The 24,532-nt window shown below is 38.1% G+C and overlaps 1 protein-coding gene across 1 annotated transcript; it reads right to left on the minus strand.

Moving 5' to 3' along the window:
• Nucleotides 1-812: 812 nt before the first annotated feature.
• Nucleotides 813-14,213, minus strand: LOC126588904 (serine/threonine-protein phosphatase BSL3). Its single transcript, XM_050254055.1, has 21 exons — nt 13,352-14,213; nt 12,278-12,338; nt 12,089-12,167; nt 11,895-11,974; nt 11,721-11,815; nt 11,501-11,600; nt 10,632-10,701; nt 9,975-10,076; nt 9,811-9,892; nt 6,696-6,875; nt 5,909-6,173; nt 5,586-5,823; nt 5,322-5,492; nt 4,340-4,578; nt 3,734-3,818; nt 3,510-3,608; nt 3,229-3,428; nt 3,071-3,146; nt 2,069-2,204; nt 1,811-1,950; nt 813-1,552 (listed from the first exon to the last, which is right to left on the minus strand). The coding sequence occupies exons 1-21, from the start codon at nt 13,776-13,778 to the stop codon at nt 1,469-1,471; spliced, it is 3,009 nt and encodes a 1,002-aa protein (XP_050110012.1). The 5' UTR covers nt 13,779-14,213; the 3' UTR covers nt 813-1,468.
• Nucleotides 14,214-24,532: the final 10,319 nt, after the last annotated feature.

The following is a 24,532-nucleotide window of genomic DNA, read 5'->3' on the forward strand; positions in this document are numbered from 1 at the left end:
AACATGACAAGGTTTTCACGAGACACCTATCTTAGGTTGGTCATACCTTGATGTGAGTGTTAATCACCACTTGTTTTCTTCAAGCATCGACTTTGCACCTTTCACCTTTTTCTCTGAGAGTTTGGGTTTTACCATTGTTAGATTTTTGTGAGTTTATGTTTCCTTAATGCAACTTGGCTATGCCGATTGAAGACTTCAACAATAATTCGAAAAGACTTGATGCGACTACAGCTTAAAGTTTTAAACCTCAAGAGGGATTGTTGTAGTTAATATTATTTAGGAGTGTGATTTTGTAAATCTAGAAGTAGGATATTTGGGAATCAAATCCCTTTATGACTTGTATTACTTATAGGGCAAGTAAAGTCCATGTGAATAGTATAAACAAAGGCATAAGGCCACAAGAGAAAACATAAGCAATTGAGACGGCTAAGCACTCCTCTCTCTCTTGCCGTCCCTCTCCGACCCTCACTCTCTAAATTTGCCCTCAACATGTTCTACTTTATCACCTATCTAGTTATTTTGAACCCAATGCGTCATGCTCAACCCTTTAACCAGGGGGGTAGTGCAGACTTTCGAGATGTAAACTTGAGGGTTCTTCTCCCCTTGCTTGCAAAACGCATCGCATCCGCTAGTTGTCAAAGCTATAAAAATACAAAGCTGGGATTTGTTTGTTTTGGGGCATGCGTACAGCAGAGAAAACTAGGCTCTCCGAAACCTTAAGTTTTCCACCAGTTGCATAATTTTACATCTTACAAGGTTGCAGGAAAGCCATAGCTGATCGTCAGGAAAAGAAACTAGAAAGATGCACAACATTTTACGACCAAAACTTCACAATGCATGTGTCGGATATCACACAACGTTACATTGTACAAAACAGAGATGAAATATTACACAAAGCAATACCTCTATATGATACAATGATGGACCGACGCTCACAAAGATTCTAAACATTTCATATATCTCACCAACACAAATAGACCCCGTGTCCTCTTCAAACGGAAATTAATAAGCCTAAAACGAGGAATAAACAATATATAATCAGAAGAATACTCAGCACTACCAATCCACGGGAAGAACGAAGACGATTTCTACCTGCCTGTAGCTCAATTTACAAAGGGTGGGTTGACCTGAACTGCAACTTTTAGCACATCATACAAAGTAAAACCTACCCGCCGAATGCAACCCTGCTTCTTCGACTTTGTATCTTCTCATCATCTCATGGCCTACCAATTGTGTAACGTATACCAAAATTTCAGAAAGCCTTCAAACTTGTTATCTGGAAAAAAGATCACAAGTTTTGGAACTTCTTGTATATGGCATCATGCTCTATACACCACGAGAAACCCCATGTGGAAGAACGGGGGAACTTCTTGTATTTGACATCATGCTCTATACAGCACTAGTAATCCCATGTGGAAGAACGAGGCCAGAATGAATATGATATGATGACGCAATTCAGAATAATCAACTATATCCAAGCAAGGGAACCCCGATCATTAGCTACTTGGGGACGGCCTCTAGTCGGTGTTGGAGGTCTGTTTGCATTCAACTCCTGGTTTCATAACAAGCCAATTCAAACAAAGATTACTACCAAAACAATGACTACATGTTCCGATGGGAAAGGGGAAGCAAAAAATTTCTAGTATGAGTATGCACATACATACATTTATATATTATACAATAAATATATAGAGGTACACACGCGCACACACATAAGGAGAGATTCAACAATAAGGTTCTCATTCAAACCTTTCGAGTTACAAGTTATAACTCCAGATCTAAACATGAAATAAGAAATAAACATCAGTACCTGCATCCATGTGTCTTCAATATGGCGTTCCGGTGAAGTTTCTGGTGATGAAATTGCCGGTGGTAGGGGATGAATGAGTTTTGGAACCACCACAAGATCCCTACCCAAGACTAGGATTGCCCCTGCATTATTGGCCGTACCTGTTGAGAGCGGTAAGAGCAAACATGAGATGTTTGGTTGACAGTGGTAAGGGCCAAACCTGATATGTCTTTTGAGGATCTCAAAGCTGCATAAATAGAAAAGGGGACAAGTACATACCACAATAATTGGTAGCAGAGAAAAGTGTAATCAGATGCCCCTGGGCAAAACGCTCAAATCCATCCATTACACATTCATGCGCACGTACAATCAACTGAAGATCATTGTTATTGCAGAATTCCATGACACGATCAGGCTGCAACATTAACACTTTAGATGGCATACAAACAGATAAAAAACAAAAAATACCAGCTAAAGCTATACAATTTTACGATCCCAGTACTTTACAAAATAAGAACTCATTGAAGTAACATAAACTGAAAAAGCCTAGCGGGCATCAAGCAAGATGAATTACAGAACAATGAATGTTTGACTCCATGTGCCGTCACGTTGAACCATTTCCAAGACACATACATAGAAAATACCAATTCCTATTTACAAGACACGTACATAGAAAATACCAATTCCATTGCTTCAAGGTTCTGTTCGTTTTGTGGCATGGAATTCTAGAGTAACATACATCTCGGAATGGAATTTTCTAGAAACAAAGAGAACAAAATACTTCCGATTCTCAGATTTTGGAAATGGTTTTATCAGGACACCAACTGAAACAATATTAACAATTTCGCATACTATATATTCCAACCTTTTATATAAAAAAGTCATCCTGATCAACAAATTGTGACAATACTACAAATGAAACTTTGTTTGTAAATAATCTAGATTGCATCTATGCACGATATCCCACATCCCATTTAGGACTATTAACTTTGCTAAAAAATAGCACTGTACAGTATTAACAAAATCATTTCCTAAAAAAGTCAGCACTTTATAACCAACAATCTTTGTCAGGACATCCATTTTTTATTAAAGAACAGATATTCATCGATATTGACGAAAATGCATCAATAACATGTGAGTATGTTTTGTGAGCGAATGTACCCATTGATGATGACGCATCCGGACTACTTGATGACAAATGTACTAATTTAGATACCTATTGATTTCTACAACATTATAGGTAATGTGAAATAACGGAAGACAAAAATTAAAATCACTCACCCCAAATGTAACCAACCCAGGACCCCTAGCATTTGGTCTTAAACCTTCTACACTGTCATTTTCTGTTGGGTCAGACCTAGAGAGAATCATACGACAACGTCATTGACCAATCAACATAAAGATAATTATAAAATGTATCAACATAGACATGCACTGACCATAACAAATCCATAAGCACAATGGAGCCAGCTTCCATTGTAATAGGACGCTGGAGATTCTCAATCTGTTCCACATGATTTATAGACCGACCAATACCGCCATGCATACAAATGATTTTCTTTTCAATCAGAGCTGCTAGCGGAAGCCAATTAAACAAACGGTTTATTCGATGCCATGCCCAAATTCCATCTCTCTCACCCTGCTCAGCAAGCCATTCAGTCATTGACCACTAGAGATTACAAATAAAAAACACAGATATGATGTAGTTAAAATACAGTACCATTCGTTCAATGCATTCAATCCGAAAGCCAAATAGAGCATTGATATCTGCAGCTTCATGGTTGCCACGAATTAAATGTACATTCTGGGGATACTCAACCTGTAATATTGACATTTTTTTCACGAACACTGCATTAGCATAGAAATACTCATACAGCAATCACGGCGAGAGATAAGCATCAAGTGAGAAAACTGGAACAGAACAAAAAGACAGCCAAAATGTACCTTCAAAGCAAGCAGAAGAGTAATGGTTTCCAAGCTATGTTGGCCCCGGTCAACATAATCTCCTAAGAAGAGATAGTCGATATATCTGATTTTTGTCCATATAAAATCAGCGTAAATGTAAGAAATATAAAATTCTGTATTGTAGAAGATGTACAATGAAATATTTATAACTATATTATACAAGATGTACAAAGGTCAAAACCTTTATGTGAATACTGAACGGCAAAACTTACAACAAAATATAACTCAAACAAATAAACCGAGCATTAGTAGATGGAGCCTGGAACAATTTGCATAGTCACCTATAGAATCCGCCTTGTATTACAAATGCAAAAGAGATTTCATTTAATTTAACCTAAATGTTCCCGCCTTCTATAAACCAAAAAAGAAATTCACACTAGGACTGGATTGGAAGTTTACACATGTCTTATTTGTTGTCATGCTGTCATCTTAGGATATAACTATATGGTTAAACCATTAAGATATAACTATCAATGTAATATCATGGGATGCAGAGACAGACCCCTTAACTTATGTAATTCAATATTTCAATAATGAACCGTATAAACCAAGTTGGTTAGTGGTGCGTTAAATAAAGCCACTTACGCAATATCCCCAGCCGTTGAAGGTGAACCATACTCATCAAAAAGGCGCATGAGATCACCAAACTGCCCATGTAAATCACCAAATATCTTGATAGGAGCCCTAAGCTGTAAGACGCTTGGTTCACTAGAGAATATTCGCTCAGCACTGTCACAAAGATCTGCTATTTCATTACAATCTAAGAAAAATTGCCTACGAACCGGAGGCTTCCACCCACGAGGCTTTAAAAGATGTGCCACTACCTGATAAGAATAGAGAAAATTTATTGATTATGAACCCCAATAAACTTTATAAGTAGACATTACATATGCAGGATGACATTCGTAATACCATGTGTTAGGGTCACCGCATTTGTAGGATAATAATAGGTAAAAAGAAGTATCCAGGACACTAGATAAGAATTGAATACACGAATCATGGTTCAACTATGTCTGGACTCAGGATGAGGAATGGTTTGACTATGTCAGGATGAGAATGTATAATCATCTTAATCTTTTATAAGTGAACGACCAAGCACAGGATAAGAGATACTCTTAATTGAGCTTCATATCTCTTCACGGTACAGGGGCAGCATAAATAAAACAACGATGAATAATTTGAAAATGAAATTAAAGGCAACAGATCAACACAGATGTGAAAGCAAGGATATGACTTTAAAGTGGCCTCCAAAACTCTATAGTTGGTTGCATTAGCATGCTTGATATTCTAACTCACAGATGCATCTACCTTAGGTTTCCAAAATGATGACAAGCGCAAAAATGCATTCACACTATTGAATACATTTTAGGGTACCACTCAGGAACTTGTTCTTTTATTTAATTATCTTTCTATTTTCTAAGATACAATTAGCATTAATCAAGTGGACAAGGAAGAAGTTAGCAAAATTTACCCATCAACATTTGAGCATGGACATTTTCTTTTATTAGATGTACTAATGAAATATGGCAATTTTAGGGAAGCAAGACTGTCACATAATGTCTTCTACCTTTTTGGGCACACTATTAATGGACATCTGTCGATCTAACAATTTCCTTGCTGCAGTAGCACTCTCTGGAGTCCCATAACTAACCCGCCTGCCTTCATTTTCAAATTGATCAATTGAAAGTTGCCTCACCATGCCACCTAAAGCTCCACCAGTCTCTGCAGCTACAACGACCTGGCAAAGCATGTAAGAAACATTAAGGACAGATCTACACAGGTTTCAAACTTCTTGCCACACAGAAGTTGCCTCATAAAATTTAATACTGACAGCTCTATGATGCAGTCGCACTCCAGCGGAAGGAATATTATTTGACCCAGCAGAATCAGGCTTGATCAAGGTAGATATCTGCTTCCCACTGGGGGTAGCCTCTGAACCACGATCTCTATCAGGTAGTTCAACTTCTCCATTAACTTGTCGTGCCTTGGCAGCAGCCAAAGTGGCACTGATTGCCTCAGCTTCTGCTGCTGATGCTTCAACTAAATACTCTACACCTTTGCTAATTCTCCTACACAATAATCACTCTTTAATATAACAAGTACTACGTGACTTCAAAACCTGGAATCAAAATGTACACACAACGACTAGCTTACCGGGTTCCCTGGAGCAAAGCATTTTCAGTACTTATATCAGTATACATGTCACCATTTACTGGGGGGGCAACTGGATTTCCCAGCACAACAGCACCATCAGGGGCTGCTTCAGGCAACTGCCTTGCTCTGTCATCAATGAATCCATACCTTCCAGGTAAACGACCTTGTACAGATTGAGCAGCTGCAGCTGCAGCATGCGAAGCTGCAGTTGTTGTTTCAGCAGCAGCCAAATCTTCCGCAACAAGTAGGTCATCAAGCAGCACTCCTATAGCATAAAAGAAAAAAGCAATTATAAGTTCAGAAAGATAAAACTGTAAGTTAACTCCAGAATCCATGGTATAAAATCTTTCAAAAGCCATCAAAATTACAGCTCCTAAAATCCTCCATAAATTGCTACATTGCTGCACCTACAGTATCCTTGCCTGTTGTTTTATCCTAGTTGACTCATCCACTAAAGACAAATATAACCCAAAAAAGAGAGTTCGAAACCTAAATTAACTAATAAACCAATCATTGAGACCTCAAGTTTGAAATAATCATATAATGTATCAGAAAAATAACCATGTACTGGAAACGTCAACCTCAAGAAACAAAGAAGTCTATTATTCTCTAAACATGTCCATTCATGGTGCAAAATATTTTAGTGACTGAGAGTTGCAACCTACATTCCATCGTCAAAAAATGTATGCATTATACAACAATTAAATGCTTGCTGGATTCACTTCATAGAATTACTGAAACAGGAAAAAACTGCAGCATGACTGAAAATAATACGTTCATTTCTTACCACCACGTAGACCACCATATATAAAGATCAAGTCACCAACCGCTGCAGCTGCATGCCTACAACGCCTTGTCAGCTCAACTGCAGCATCCCCACCGGCTGCATCAGCACTGTATCTACCTGTCCTTGGACTAGTAACCACAGATTTTGTATCACACCAAACTCCTGCTGCAGTATCCAACACTGCACATAAGAACATAGAAACTTGTAAGAACACTTATGGTGTTTTTCCAGCTCATGATGAGTTGCCCTAAGTCTATTAGGAAACATAGTCTTAGAGGAATAAATTGTTTTCCCAATTGGAGAAGGATTCTGATTCCAATTAGGATTAGTAATCTTTATTAAAGAACCCTTTATAATGTCAATATAATAGGGCTATTGAACTAGTTTTGAATTGGAGCAAAACAATATGTTGTATACCACTCCAGGAGTTAGAGTGAGATAATATTGTAAGGGTAAAGTGTGTGCGAGAGAAAAGATAAAGAGTGTATTTCTTTTTTTTTGAGAAGAAACAATTTTTTTAAAGAATAGAGTAATACACAGAAGTGGATAAGAAGCCCACCAACAATATTAGAAAGGAAAATCCCAATAGGATTTGGCTACAGCAGCCATTTCTAGACCTAGCTCACTTAACTGCTACTAACAAATTCCACAGTATTTGAGATAGAGAGCAATTATTGAACTCTTTAGTGACCGAAGCCCAAAAAGCTGCCCAATATTTTACTCTCCCCCAAAGTACTTCTGCCCCCACTCCAGTATAGTCTTCAAAAATCCTTTTGTTGCGTTCCAGCCATATATTCCAAAAAATTGCCGATACCAGGCAACCCCACAAAGCTTTGGATTTTTTCCCTTTTCCAAGTGCCTTAAAATTTGTACCTAGTAGCTCGAATATAAAGAGTGGATTTCTTGTTTTTGGTCTTTCAGGTTTTTCATCATGCCTTAATTCTAGAGACTTGGAAAGATAGTTTGTTGTACTCATTATTGTCATAGTGAAAGATTGTTGCTGCTGCCTCGTTAATGTAGGCACAAATAGCTGAGCCACTTTAATTCTTAGTGTTATTTTTCTTGGTTATTTTGTTTTCAATTTCCACATTTGTTCGATTTTTTTCTATTCTTAAGCGCGATATCCACAACAAGGGGTATCAGAGCCTGGTTTAGCTTATATCCGTTTAGAGTGGAGGGTGCGATTAGCACCATGACGAAACTCACCCGCTCCAATTTGGTTATGTGGAAATCAAGAATGGAGGACATGCTTTATTAAAGGTGTTAAGAGCAAGCCACCAAGAATGTCCGGTGCTAATTGGACCAAGATGTAGATGAGCGATGGTTTCTGGCAAAGAAGTATATAATTGCTTTTGCTAATGGAGTGGAGAGTCCTGGTCAGTGAGAGCCTGGTCAAGAGAAGTCTGATCAAGGGGAGTTTGGTCATGAGTAGTTCCATCAAGGGGACTTTGGTCATGAATAGTTCGATCAGGGGGAGCCTAGTTATGAGAAGTTCAATCAGGGGGAACCTGGTAATGAGAAGTTTGATCAATGGGAGTCTAATCAAGAGGAGCTTGGTCAAGAAAAGTTCGATCAGGGTGAGTCTGGTCATGAATAGTACAATCGGGGGGAGCCTAACTATGAGAAGTTCGATCAATGGGAGTTTGATCAAGAGGAGCAATCCTATCATGGTATGCCTTTCTCATGGTCTAGAGGGGGAGATTATTGGGCCTTTCCGGCTCATGATGAGTTGTTCTAAGTCTATTAGGAGTTTATAGTATTAGAGGATTAAATTGTTTTCCCAATTACAGTTGTTTTTCCAATTGGAGAAAGATTCATAATTAGATTCCATTAGGATTAGTAGTCCTTATTGAAGACCTTTGTTACATCTATATAAAGGGGCTATGTTACATCTATATAAAGGGGCTATTGCACTAGTTTTCAATTGGAGCAAAACAATAAGTTGTATACCACTGAAGGAGTTAGAGTGAGTGAGTATTGTAAGGGCAAAGTGAATTCAAGAGAAAAGAATAGAGATAAGAGTGTATTTCTTGTTCTTATTTTTTCAGGTTTTCAAAGACTTGGCACAATAATTTGTTGTATTCATTATTGATATAGTGAAAGATTGTTGTTGTTGCCCTGTGGACGTAGGCACATACAGCCGAACCACATTAATTATTGGTGTTATTTGTCTTGGTTATTTTGTTTTTGATTTCCAAGTTTGTTCTATTTTTTTTTTTCACTCTTAAACGCGATATTCACAACATGAAGAACCTCTTGGAAGCATAAATATTTCAACACCAACACACAACAACAAAACTTAAGCTACCAATGTAACTGTTTCTCCAAGAAGCATAGTTAATCTACCAAATTTTACACGTTGATGTGGTAAGGATCAATTATTTTAACAACTGGAATAAAAGCCACAGCAGTCTCATTTGAATAATTGCTTCAGACATTGAAAACAAAAATAAAGATCATAAGATCTCAATATTTGCTCGAAGCATAATACAAGAAGAATCAGGCACAACTTAGTTATCCTGGAGAGTGAGGGAGAGAAAAAAACTAAAATACATCTACCAGAAACTACTGGAAGAAGTTAACCATTTGGCACCTCTCAAAAAGCATCCCCCACTATACATGACCTAACAGTAAACTTTCACCAACCCCAAGAGATTAAAAAAAAACAACCAGCTTACCACCATCACGTCCTACAAAAGCATATTTCTCATTGTATTTACTAGAAAACCAGTTAATGTTGAGTCCAGAAACTAAAATCTATTTTGAAAAACACTTAATTGAACCATATATCTAACTTTACAACGACAAGAATATGCGAGTGTTTGCATACCATATGTAACTTTACTTTGAATTTTGATTTCATGTTATGGAGTAGCAATAATTTAGTCAACGCCTATCCATTCTAGGGTAAGAAACCCACAAGACCTTCTAGGGTAAGAAACCCACAACACCCGCCAAGGCTCACTTGAGAAAACTTATGAAGATCCTGTTTCCAGGGCTGTGACTCAAGGGTCAAAACCATTCAGTTCTTAGATTCTCTTTCAAGGATCATCCATGCCAAAAACTGGAGAGAGCCTACATTCCATATAATGCTTGTAAAAACATAAATAAATACCTGCAACACTTGATGAATCTTCAACCATGCGGCCACCACCAAGGGCCCCTCCAGAAACATGTAGACGTGCATTAACAAAGACCTAGTATCATAACATCTAGTTTTAGAAAATTGAATTTGAATAAGGAAAATGGGAATTAAAAATAACAGATGCAAAAACCCACTGCTGCATGTTGATATCTTGAAGAAGGTGAGACACCAGGAGCAATTGCCCATTCCCAACGGCCATCCCTATGTTTGGCAAGACCATATGCGCTTGCCAATGGCTGCAAACAGAAGAAACCAAAAGAAAACTTAACCCAGAATTACATGACAAAGCTGCTTTTTGTTCAAGTAAACATTACAAAGCTGTTACTAATATTGAAAACACATGTGCTTCGCAAAATTTGAAGAGGGAGGGGAGTCAACAACATTCAGACACAAGCTACATAAACAAACCGTAAAGACAAATAGAAGTAATCTGTGCCACAAACGCCATAACCCCACCACCCTGTCCTTCCCACACACCAAAATAAGACTTCTGATTACATTGATATGCCAATCCTTGAGTCACCAATAAGCTACTGGTAACTTTTGTTTTCAGTTAAGTAGTTTCCTAACAAATATCAAAATCACATTTTTTTTTAGAAAGATTAGATACATATGCATAGGGGTAACTGTTCCACAGTTTTTCAAAATGTGTGTGACAAAGTGCAAATACAATCTGGAGCCATCCAGCAATCAATATAAAAATAATAAAATCCCTGAATGCTACTATGATACTATCTCATTCATCCTTCCACAAAAACAAACCACCCAAAAAATTACACTGTTTGACTCACCACACTATTTGCATCCCTCCCTCCGCAGAGGAGGAGAAGACCATCAGACCTTGCACTTGCAGTTGCATACCTGGCCATATACAAAGAGTAAGATAAGATATCTGACTTTGCAATATCATCAACAAAAAACATGGTAATTATGCAATTGAAAATTAACCAGGACAATTTAATAGCAAGTCAAAGATGCATAACTTCTAAAGAATAAATTATTCACTCTAGTATCATATTGATTACTAGTGACACGGTATTTATGGTAAGAAATGCAAAGAATGAATCAATTAAACAATTACCAGCAGTTTCTAGGTAACTTTCTCTGAAGCAACAGTGCAGATTTATTCTTTTATTTTCTTTGTTTTTTACCATCACTATTAAGGGTCACATGCTTTAAGACGAACTGTCAAGGGTCCTGTAGAGGCGGCTTTACCCCACGGTGTCCACTAATAAAGCAAATTCTATTGAACATACTATATCACGTGGGAAAAAGAATTAAAAAAGAAAAACCAACTTCCCGGCAACTAAAAGTAGCAAATGTCATATACTCAGTTCTACATATTCTCTTTTTATTTGAGAAGGATTTCTACAAATTCTCTCACTAGTAGAACTAAAATCAGTACCCAAACACTCACATAAGTCCATGAAATATATGCCTCTAACAGTAAAATCTATTGGCATATACAACTGAAAAATAGGGAGAACACAACCTAAGTATGAAGCTAATACCCAAAACTAAAGAATACATATTCATTTTAATATCCAAGCATGTGACCTTTTATATAAATACCAAAATGGTGAGACACGTGCATGTATATATGTTATAATAAGAATTTGAGTGTCATGAATGCTAAAGAGGGAAAGCGTGAAAGATTTACATGCATGGTGGTGGACCCTCCCCCTCTGGTTCCAACTTCCGCCATTCATAAGGTTTGGCAGCTGTGTCAAGAGCCCAAACATCAGCTAATGGCCGTTTTCCTGAAAACCACAAACCAATTCCCCTTCTCTCAATATTTGTAAAAACTTAAGCACGTAGTTTCTTTCTTCCCTTTACTTCAATGCAGAAAAGATAGTAAGATAGACCCTGAAGTGACTCACCATCATTCCCACCAATTGCCATAAGATATCTTTGCCCCACTAATGCCATCACATGTCCATACCGTGGCCCAGGTCCAGGGCCTTGAACAACAACCCTATAGTAAAATTAGCTCCACTTGGTTAAAAATCCCACAATAAGTTTTTTTTAAAGAAAGCAGACAATTCAAGTATAACCTGTGCCATCGAGGCCGTTGCTGTGTGAGGTCAAGAACATGAAGATCCTCAGCAGACAAACCAGCGGGACCAATTCCACCCTGTATTGATATCAAAGATTCCATTAGGAAAGTAATTACGCAATGAATAGAAAACTTCTAAAACAGCAGCGACTTGGGAATCATAGCTTGAGAGATAAAATATTGAGTGCTGACCTGAATAACCACCATAGTTCCTACAGCTGTTGCTACATGTGCAGCCCTTGGGGTGGGAGGTTCTCCAAACGGTGTGATCCTACAATGCATGTCATAACAATGTACCCACTAAAGTAAACACAGAGGATAAATACAAAATAGGGACAGCAATGGGCTGATAAGATACAAGATATTTATTCCTAGGTTTACCTAGACCATTTATTTGTTAGCACATCATAACAATGCACGTCTGCGGTGGCACCTGCAAGTCCTGAAATTAAGAACAAACAAGTGTCTTACAACAACAACAAAGCCTTTTTCCCACTAAGTGTCTTAAATTAGAATTATTTAAAATGAAATGAATCAGTATTCTTGTGAGATTCACTACAAGCACAAGCATTAATCAAGATGTAGATTAGGCCCCATGGTAATTTGGACCGCTGAATATATCAGAAAGACCAACAACTTGAATGGCTCAGACATCCCCACAGAAGCCAGCACCTTCACACCATAAATAAATACTAGCTGGCCCCTAGAAGCTCAAAGCAGAATCCAAACTATGGATGCTAAAAAAATAACCATTAGAGGGCAGGGATTTAGATGCAATTTGAAAACAACAAACACAGAGATTTGAAGCTCCAATGGCATTAGATGCCACTTGATCACTTTTAGTTCAAAAGAGAGTAAGTTTCTGAACCATAGCAATGACCAAAAGAAGAAAATTACATGCATATTTGTTGGGATACAACAAAACAACCAACCACTAAAATCACTTGCTATAAATATCGCAAATTTGCATAAAACAAAATGAATTTATCAAGTATCAATAAGAGCTGGGCAAAGATAAAGCATTCTAAAATTCTTTTCAAGATAATAACAGTTTCAATCAGAAACCTTCTGGGAACCGAAATTTAACTCTAATTACATGTAACCTTTTTCTTCCCAGAACTGTAAGACAGTGCTTGTATCATTAACAATATGGGAGCACACAGATAGAGAGCCCAAGTTTAAAGAACTTGAACATAACAAGGACTTTTCACAGACAATTTACAGAACTACAAACTTCGAATTCCACCGCGCAGCATATCATAACCATATCATAGACGTAAACATCAAAGAAGAACAAAAAACCGCAATCTGAAACTAATAAAGCTAGGTTGGTAGACTACTTATATCATAACAGAACCATTACTATTAGGGTTTCCATTCATAGAAGCTCAGAGACGCAAACATCATAGAAGCTCAAAGACGAAGCTACCCAAGTAAACAAAGAAAATAACATACTTATGCCAGCACTTCCAGCTGATGATGGAGTCCCTGAAGCAGCCGAATTGCCCTCAAGAGCTGTGGCACCCCCAAATAAAATCAACCTGGGGCCAATGTAGCCCGGCGTGCCCTCCTCTCCCACGGCCGCCACCGCAGTCAACGTGTGGCCACACCTGGGCCCTGGCCCGTCTTCTTTTTTCTCTAAAATTGCATTGACCACCGAGTATGTTGGAGCGTGCCTGGGCCCGGCCACCGGAGTCTGCTGTGCCTGCGGAGCCGCCGCCGCCGTCTGAGGCTGCTGCGGCGGAGATCCAGTTCCCGGTTGCGCCTGCTCGCCTAGCTGTTGCTCCCCCTCCACTGCGGCCGGTGACGACGTCGTACTGTGGTTTGGTACTGCCGGATCGTGATCGGTCTCCGGCACCATCGACGATGAGTCCACATCCATTGCTTTAGCCTTCGATTCGCGCCCTAATTTCAAGATCGGAACTAGAATTCCCACGAATTTGCATTCCTAACCAACATTTCGATCCAGTTCCCGCAATCCCAAACCTCACCTTGCAAAAAATCCAGGATATTCACACCGGAAACCCTAGCTCGGATCCTCAGCTTCCGGAAATCCGGAAAAACGGGAAAATTCAGCCAAATTTTCTCGAGAAAATAAATTCTAGGTTTTAATCTCTCTCTAGCGGAGGGAAGAATAAGGAAAGGGTAAGGAGGAGGAATAGAGATTGAGAGAAACGGAACGGAGACAATCTCAAAGCCCCAACAAACACACAAACATTTCAATCTTCTCTCTCCACCAATCGCTGCCCTTTCTCTCTTCTCTCTCTAATAAAATTAATGCAAGTGCTTGTAATGTTTTTCAACTTTTTCTTCTAGATGTTTAATATTTGCACCATTTCATATTTTAAGTTCCGCTTCGTGGTGTTTTAATGGTATTCGCACAATCATTAAATTTTTTGTATTCATTATTACTAATTTATTTTTCTTATCGTGTAATGTTATATTGAGTAAATTGTACAAATGGCCCCTCAACTTTAATCAAATTGGAGCAATGGTCCCTTAACTAAAAATTCATTACATTTGGTCCCTCAACTTATCAAAACGTGCATTTATGGTCCCTCAACTAAAAATCCATTACCATTGGTCTCTGAACTTTAATTCAAGTGGAGAAATGGTCCTTTAATTTTAACCCAATTGTAGCAATAGTCCTTCCAATATAACTTGTTTTGACAAATTTTTTGACATAGTTGACGAAAAGAACCATAATTATACACTTTGATGAGTTAAGGGACCCTAATTATATAAATGGTCATTCCAACATAGCTTATTTTGACAAAATTTTGACAAAATTGATGAAAAGGACTATAGCTACATATTTTGATAAGTTGAGGGACCAATGGTAATGGATTTTTAGTTGAGGGACCATTGCTCCAATTTGATTAAAGTTGAGGGACCATTTGTACAATTTACTCTGTTATATTCTCAAGTTTGTGTTTAATCAGGTCTTTTATGCAAAGGAATTTCCATTTTTTGAAACAAATGGAGAGTAGGTGTGAGGCTCACTCCTCATTGAATTTCAACAATTCGAATTGTCTATTTTGTTAGTCTCAATTCATAAATCATTTTTGCAAAAATTCAATTTAATCCGAAACCATTTGTCTATTTAATTATCAATATCAAATTCCATTATTTCTTATATAACAAGTATTCGTTCATTTATTTGAATCCAATTAAATATCTTAAATATTTTTTATTTGACTAATATTTTGCAATGATGATGTAAGAGGTACAACTTAAAAAATAGACAGTTCAAATCGTTAAAGTTCAATGTCATGTGGACCCCAAACTAATCCTAATTTTTGTAAAGAAATGGAGAACCCTTCCCTTAAAGGCTTCCCGTGTTTAATAACTTTATGCAATATCTTTCAAACATTTCAATCTCATACTTATTTATTATTTTATTTCAATGTCATATATTTTTTTGAAAATCTGTTAAGTTACCGCTAAGTGATGGCATGACAACAATGAGTTCTATTTTTATATTGACGTGACTGTCAAGCTTGTGCCAAATGGCCAAATAAAAAATATTTTTTCTATCAATATTTTTAAAAAATTAAAATTTAGTTAGGATATTAAAATATTAAAATAATTAATTAAAGAAAAGTAAAAAAATAACTAGAACCATATTTTCCTCACCCAAGGCGCAACCACCCCTTTCCCCATCACTGCCACACCTTTATTTCATTTGAATCCACAAATTCCTTAAATCGCAGGCATCGCTGATGGCCAAGTCCCGAGGTCGATAGGCTCTTTAACCCTAAACCTTTTTTATAATAAAAAATTATTTTGTGATTTATTATCCACGCGGCCCAAATTTTGCAGAGACCGCGACGGCCGCGTAGGCATATAACGAAAAAATAACGAAAACTGTAACAAATGTATGAAATTAAAATGAAATAATAAATCAATGCAAGCGATTTAAGTTTACAACCATTGTGCAGCCAAAAATAATCACAAGGCAACACGTGGATTTCTGGACAAGAGAGGACAAAAATACCCTTGAGGTACAACGAGATTCCTACACTAAAGCATCGGGCAATCATCCTTCAACCAAATGAAAAATGCCCAAAAAAGTTAACAATTCAAAATTCATCTCATCAAATCCCTTTTATAAGGTAATTCCCAAAACCTATCTCATTCCATATATTTTTACCTCTTTTTACCTCTTTTAGCTAATCAATTAAGTTATCATTACATAACTTCCCATTCCTTTTATTATGTTAATTAGCTAATTAATATATTTATTCCTAATCAATATATTAATTGCTAATTAAATCACCAAATAACACCCAAAATATACATAAAGGGCCGGCCACTCTCCAAAAAGGACCTGTGACAGCCCGTCCCGAAATATATTTTATCGATGGTGTGAATTGATTAATTTACCCTTGGACGTTGGTTGTGTTGTGTGTGGAGCTTAATATTTTGACCAATTACTTCCTTTCCAAAAGATTTAGACCCAATTGGAACTTAAGATCTTGTTTGTTTTTGTTTGGTGACAAATCTGGACCACACATACACACCAACCAATCTCGTTGACTCTCTCTCTTTCTCTCCCTCTCGATTTCCTTCCATTGTTCGTACAATACGTACGTTAACCTTGCATTTATCTTAATCACTCACGAATCGAGCTAAATGAGGATGTTTTTGAACTCCTTACAAGTTTAGGAGTAAATTCGTACCTTTTGTTTGAGGAAGGGACCTGTGGAAATCGAGATATCCGAACTCCGGCGATGGGTGAATTTTCCTCCGACGTGATCACGAAGGTTTAAAGTTGTTTTGAGACTTAAGAAAGTATTATTCTTACTTTTCTAGCACGTTGGATCAATTTTGGAGTGGTTTAGAACACTTGGGTTTATATAGTTGCAGGGTTTGGCCGGTTTCCTCAAGTTTTTCCGGCGAGTTTTCGTTGAGTTTAGGTCCCCAAAGTGGTAAGAATGTGTTCTACTCGTTGTAAGCTTCATTTTGGTACAAATTTCATTGAATTTGGTTGAGAAATGGAAGAGATATGAAGTTTTAAATTTTTTTCCAGTTTCCAGTGATAGCAGCAACACCGGCGAAGACTCTAGTGAACCGAGGTTGAAGAAGGAGAATATTCCGTTAACTTTGACCGAATATTCTAACGTCGTCAGGTAATTATAACTGTATATGCTGATTTTTAACGGAATATTCCCTAACGCCGTTAGGGAATCCATTTGGTGTGCCAAACACGTGCCTACGCGTGGGTCGTGCGTCTGGCCGTGCCTTGGCCGGTGTGTGAAGGCGCATGGGTGCTCGGAAATTTTTTCTAAAAATATGGGGATGTTTATGAGGTTAAGTAGGTCTCAGTGATATATTCAAATACCCCATTTGAGCTTTGTATGAGAAGTTATTACCTAATTTTGTGTATGTGCTTTAAATAACGTTTATATAGTTGTTTCACATATAGGTGAGACCTATCCTGAGGACGAGCATAGTCAAGCAAGACTCGGGGGTTATGACCCTTCCACTTATCAGTGAATGGGCTTTTGGTTTTCAGTATATACTTATATATTTGGTATTTTTCCCAGAAAATGCGTTTAAATGAAATTATGTTTTGAATTGTCATGCCTATTGAATTATGCTTATAGTATGAATTAGTATATAGTATGCATAAATGTGATTTGACGTTATGGACACTCAGGTAAGTACCAGGTAAGTTGTAGATTGTGTATATGTAAGTTGATAATGATGTGAGATGTGTTGAGAATTTATAAATCTGCACCCCGATGTTAGTGCTCCTGCCCGTGGCCAAGGCACATGCCTTCACGTGATGTTCACCTCCCGCACCATACGCTCACCTTGGATCCAAGTTAGGTGCACAGTCATGTCGTACAGACCACTATAGGTGGTTCCGACTCGTAGGTGACCCATGATTATTCGCACAGTCTTCACGTGATCATAGCACTAGAGCGTATTTATTTATTTTCACCCATTCTTGTCGTACAGACCACTTTAGGTGGTTCCGACTCGTGTGCAAGCATACTTGTTGAGCTATAGATTCAGCCGTACAGGCCACGTTAGGTGGATCCGGCTGATATGTTATTTCACCTGAGTTACTTAATCTGTTATTTTGAGATATGTGGCATGGCATATTTATGAATATCGCTTTTCTGAGCATGGTTTTGAGTTATGTATATAGATTCTATTTTTTGGGAAATTATACAAGTTTTACGGCGATGGGTTAGAACTTTTGATAAATGAAATGGCTTTGAAAAACTTTGTTTTTGCCCACTTACACTTTCTGTTTTGCATCCTTCCAGGTTCTAGTTAGGAGTGCTTGTCGATGGCTTACGAGGAATTCACGAGAGCTTTGACAAATTATCACCAATGTAGGATTATCTTTGGTGTTGTATAATTAGTATTCGTCTTGTTGGACTGCACTTAGGCTACTTATGCTCTGATTGTGAACTCACACTTAATGTCGCACTTGCACCTTACCTTATCTAGTGCTCTAGTTGGTTTGGTTTTTATTCATTCGCATTTCTTATATCTTTATTGCTTCCGCACTATGCACATAGCTACGTCACCCTCACATGATGGCCAAAATGCCTCGATCTAGGTCGGGGTGTGTCAGTTTGGTATTAGAGCCTAGGTTTGGCAGTCCTACACCTCTTTTGAATATTCTAATTATTTTGGTGTTTTCTGTCAGAATTATGTTGCCTCGTAGACAGTCACGTCCTTCAGTTGAGCCTAGTGGAGACATGAGTCATATCAGTTGTCCCTAAAGAAAGTTGCTAATTGGGAAGTTTTTAAGTAGTTATTTCATAAGAGATTCATTCCTCCAGAGTATATAGATCGCAAGTAACAAGAGTTTACAAATTTGAAGCAGGGGAAGATGATGGCTAATGAGTACTACAAGAGGTTTAATGATTTATCTTGCTATCACCTGGAGATTGCTGCTAATCTGGTTGAGATGCTTCGTCGCTTTAGATTGGGTACTAAAAGAAGTGGCGTTCTATGGCGACCACAACTTCCTATGCTACTTACTAAGAGTTTTATGAAGTTCTACTGCGAATTGAAGATTCAGAGAATATGCCCAATGATAGTGAGGAGGAAGAAAATGATGGAAATCAGAAGAAAAATGATAAAGGTAAAGGTCAATTATCTTTGGGACCTCACAAGACTCAGAGCTTTAAGAGAGGTGGAACTACTTCCAGTTTTTCTAGCAGATGTATGAGTTCCACTGGTCATATGAGTGGTGGTAGATTTTATGGGAGTCATCGTTTTCAGAGGCAGAGGGATTCTGGTGGCACAGGTGCACCTTTATGTTGTAGGTGCAATAATCAGCACTTTGGAGAATGTAGGCGAGGCAATAGGGGATGCTATACTTGTGGTCAAATAGGGCATAGAGCTATACATTGTCCTCAGAATCAGTAGAGGCCTCAGCAGCCTTCCTTACCACCATCAGTGTTGACCCAGCAAGTTTAAGGATTTAGTGGTTATAGTCAAACGGGTCGATGAGGTACTTATCATTACCAAGGTGATGTAGCTCCTTATTCTGCAGGGCAGTATCAGTACTCACAGGACCTGTATCAGCAGAGTGGGTATCCTTAGTATCTTGGAGGTAATATGCCATATCCACCGTATTCAGTTGGTAGATCTCAGTGGTATCCTGGAAGACAGTCCCAGCACGTGGAGGTTGCTTCTAGTAGTGCGGGATCTTCAAGGCAGCCTGGTCAGCCGAGTTAGGGGTGAGGTGTGCAGGGACGAAGTAATCAACCTAGCAGAGGCCGATGAGGTCGACAACAGACCTAGGGACTTATTCACCACATGACATTGCAGGATGCTCAAAATAATCCTGATTTGATCATGGGTACGTTGAATATTCTTGGTCATTTTGCTAGAGTATTAATTGATTGTGGTGCTACGAATTCTGTTATTTCTCATATGTTTGCTCAGTTGACATAACCTCATCCAACACCTTTTAGGTATGAGTTAGAATTTGCGATGCCTAGAGGGAAGAGATGTTATGTTAGTTGTGTATATCCAAGATGTCCCATGTTAGTGGAGGATGTAGTTATGCCAGCTAATCTTATCCGGTTAGACATTGTGGATTTTGATGTGATTTTGGGCACAGATTGGTTGCATTATAATCATGCCAATATAGATTGCTACGGAAAAACAGTTACTTTCCATCTTCCTGGATTGCCCGAGGTTATTTTTTTGGGTGAGCGTAGTGGGGTGAGGCGTGGTGTTATTTCTGCCATAAGAGCTAAGAAGTAGTTAGAGAAAGGTTGTCAGGGGTATTTGGCTCATGTAGTGTTGAATGATAATGTTCCTAGCAGTGTGGAGAATGTTCCAGTGGTCAGGCATTTTCCTGATGTGTTCCCTGATTATTTACTTAGATTGCCGCCAGACCGAGATGTGGAGTTCACTATTGATTTGCTTCCAAGTACAGATCCTATATCTTTAACTCTTTATCGAATAGCTCCTACAGAGTTGAGGAAATTAAAGATTCAATTGCAGGAATTAATAGATAAGGGTTTTATTCAACCTAGTACTTCAACTTGGGGAGCTCCGATGTTATTTCTGAGGAAAATAGACGGGACTTTGAGGCTATGTATTAATTATAGGCAATTGAATCAGGTAACGATTAAAAACTGTTATCCATTTCCACGTATAGACGATTTATTTGATCAGCTTCGAGGTGCCTGTGTGTTTTCTAAGATTGATTTGAGGTTTGGTTACTATCAATTGAAGATTAAAAGTGAAGATGTTCCTAAAATAGTGTTTAAGACTGATATGGTCATTATGAGTTTCTTATGATGTCATTCGGGTTAACTGATGCACATGCAGCTTTTATGGATTTGATGAATCGAGCATTCTAGCAATATATAGACAGGTTTGTCATTGTTTTTATTGATGATATTCCAGTGTACTCTAAGTCTAAATCAGAGCATGTTCGACATCTTACCTTGGTGTTAAAGAATTTGAGGGAACATCAGTTGTATGCTAAGTTTAGCAAATGCCAATTTTGGCTAGATCAAGTGGCATTTCTGGGACATGTCATATATGCTCAAGGTATTCAAGTAGATTCTCAAAAAGTGGCAGCTGTTGAAAATTGGGAGCAACCAGAAACCGTCACTGAGGTACGAAGTTTTCTTGATTTAGCAGGTTATTATCGACAGTTTGTTAAAGATTTTTCAGTTATTGCATTACCACTAACAAGGTTAACTAGGAAGGACGTTAAGTTTGAGTGGGATGATAATTGTGAGCAAAGTTTTCAGCAGTTGAAATATTGTCTCACTCATGCACCTGTTTTGGCGCTTCCTGATGATAGTGGTAATTTTGAGGTTTACTGTGATGCTTCCTTGAATGGCATAGGTTGTGTGTTGATGCAGCATAGTAGGGTGATTGCTTATGCATCGCGACAGTTGAAGCCTCATGAGATGAATTATCCTACTCATGATCTTGAGTTAGCAGCTATCGTTTTTGCTTTGAAGATTTGGAAACATTATCTTTATGGCGAAAAATGTCAGATTTTTACGGATCATAAAAGTCTTCAGTATCTTTTTACTCAGAGAGATCTTAATCTTCGGCAACGAAGGTGGATTGAATTGCTCAGGGATTACGATTGCACGATTGAGTATCACCTGGTCGTGCAAATGTAGTGGCAGATGCACTTAGTAGGAAGCCTCAAGGGAGAATTAATGCTTTGTATGTTTGTCATGTTCCTCTTCTAGCAGATTTGAGGTCCACTTAAGTGAAGTTAGGAGTGGAAGATCGAGAGGAAGCCTTACTAATTTTCAAGTCAGGCCAATATTAATTGATCAAGTGCTCGAAGTTCAGATGAATGATGCAGAAACCCAGGAATTAAGGCAAGGAATGATGGGAAAAGAAAGATCTTAGAATTCAGGAGATTGATGGCATGTTTATGAAAGAGAATAGAATGTACATGCCAAATAATGTGGAATTATAGAAATAAATTTTAGATGAAACACACTATTCAGCTTATGCATTGCGTCATGGAGGTACTAAAATGTATCATACCATTCGACCATTTTATTATTGGCCAGGTATGAAAAGAGAAATTGTTAAATATGTGAGTAGGTGTGCTATTTGTCAACAGGTCAAAGCTGAAAGGAAAAAGCCATTTGGATTGATACAACCGCTTCCCATTCCACAGTGGAAATGGGAAAACATTACCATGGATTTTGTGTACAAGCTTCCTCGTACACGAAATGCTTATGATGGAATTTGGGTGATAGTTGATCAGCTTACTAAATCAGCACATTTTATTCCAGTACGGGAGAAATATCCTTTAAGTCGATTAGCTGAATTGTTCATATCGAAGATTGTGAAGTACCATGAGATTCCAGTTAGTATTATCTAGGATCGGGATCCTAGATTCACTTCTAAGTTCTAGGTGGCATTTCAAGAGGCTCTTGGTTCGAGATTACTTTATAGTACGGCATATCATCCTCAGACAGACAAACAATCTAAGAGGACTATTCAGAAACTTGAGGATATGCTAAGATCTTTTGTTTTACAGTTTGGTGATGCCAAGCATCAGCGGTTAGATTTGATGGAGTTTGCATATAATAATAGCTACTATTCGAGCATTGGTATGTCACCATTTAAGGCACTTTATGGAAAATCTTGTCATACACTTTTATGTTGGTCAGAGGTTGGTAAAAGAGTTTTGGTGGACCGTGAAATTGTAGATGAGACTACTCAAAATATTCAGGTAATTAAGTTTAACCTGAAAATGGCCCACGATCGGCAGAAAAGTTTAGCAGATAAGTATGCCAATGACCAAGTGTATAAAGTTGGTGATTGGGTCCTTTTGAAGCTATCATCGTGGAGAGGTGTGGTGCGGTTCGAGAAGAAAGGTAACCTAAGTCCTAGGTACATCGGATCGTACCTGATCACCGAACGAGTCGGTGAAGTTGCTTATAGGCTTGAGTTGCCTCCAGAGTTGTCTAAAGTGCACAATGTTTTTCATGCCTCTATGCTTCATCATTATGTTTCTGATCCATCGCATGTGATACTTCCTCATGAAAGATATTTTGTGAAAAACATGTTCATTTGAGCAACATCTATGGCATGCAATTAACAATTTTAAAGGCGGAATCATGCTTGTATGCACTCAAAAACAAAACATTACCCATGAAATTCAAAGCCTAGTAGAAAGGTGAACCAAGACTCAACTCAAGAACAAAGTAAGTTGAGAAATCTTATACCTTTTTTTATTCCTCTTTGCATAAGCAAAGGCTAATCAACCAAGGAGAGGGCCTTCATTCCTTGCTTCTTAGATCCATGGATTTCTTAGATGAGGATGGTTGAAAGGATTCTCCAAGTTCCCAAAGTTAAGAACCTCTAATTTTCCACACCAAGGATGGACTTGAAGAAGAGATAAGTGACCTTGGAGGAGGAAAGATTGCTAGCAAATCTCCTCCAAGGGGGCCAGCCTCCTAGAGAGAAAATGAGAAACATGTTCTCTCCAATTTTCTCCAAAAGAAACCCTAAAAGAATTTTGGCTATAAGTTCTTTATATAGTCCCTTCAATTAAGTGACCTAGAGAACAAAAGGCCTTTCTTTCAACATATGGTCGGCCATCTTATGGCTTTTGGGCTGTTTGGGCCCTCTTGAATCTTTATTCATTAAGTTGTCATACAACTTAAGTTAATGGGCTTGACATTCGAACTCATTGGGCCTTAAGGCCCAAAACTAACCCGAGGTATAAAACGAACTTATTCGTTTGATTAATCATCATATTAATTAATCATTGCCATAAATAATTAAACTATTTAATTATCCTTACTCATCTCCGTTGTTTCTTCAATCTCTACCTTACACGGTGTATGATCCATTAGGTTCCTTTTAGCAAGGCAGTGGGCGATTAGAAGTCTTTCAAATCGATTGTGAATTGAAACTTACTTTCAATTCTCCCTTTAGTGATTATACACGTTTAGGGCTTCCACAAACCATGAGTGACACCTAGCAATATGTCATGGTTACCCAAGCTAATAAGAAGAGGTGGATAACCTATTCAGTTTAGAATTACAATGCAATACGGTCTTTCTCTAATACAATGCTCTTGACCACATTGTTTGGTTTAATAGTTTATTCATGTCTATTATCTAATGTGATTCTCTTACTTATATGATTACCTTGAATGTGATTTGGAACGATTTCCTAAATCTCATTCATACTCTGGCAAGAGATTCTTAATCATATCATAGAGTATTCTCCCTCAAACAGTTTGAAGGTTAGTGATCCCTTGTTGCGCATTCACTTGCCTCCATGGCTAAGTGGCTTAACCCCAACTATGCTGTGGACACCCTCTGACGGAGTGACTTTGACATAGTCAAAGATCAATTACCTAACCACAAGACAACTATGATGCCTCAGGTCAAATGACTACTTTGCATTATCCCAACCATGAGTTCTCATGTGACATGAGTATGAGAACTCCTTGTTGATCGTGTTCAATGGACTCATTCTCTATTGAGCACCTACATGCTTGTCTTGATGTCAGTCACACCAATGACTCGAGACCAGTCACTCTCCCTAAGAGAAGACATAGCACGTACTGATCTTAACGGACTATCAATGCCCTATTGGTAATCCTATGATCAGGAACGTTTAGGATATATATACGAAAGAGAATGG

This window comes from Malus sylvestris, chromosome 11 (genome assembly GCF_916048215.2).
Source record: "Malus sylvestris chromosome 11, drMalSylv7.2, whole genome shotgun sequence".
NCBI classification, from domain to species: domain Eukaryota; kingdom Viridiplantae; phylum Streptophyta; class Magnoliopsida; order Rosales; family Rosaceae; genus Malus; species Malus sylvestris.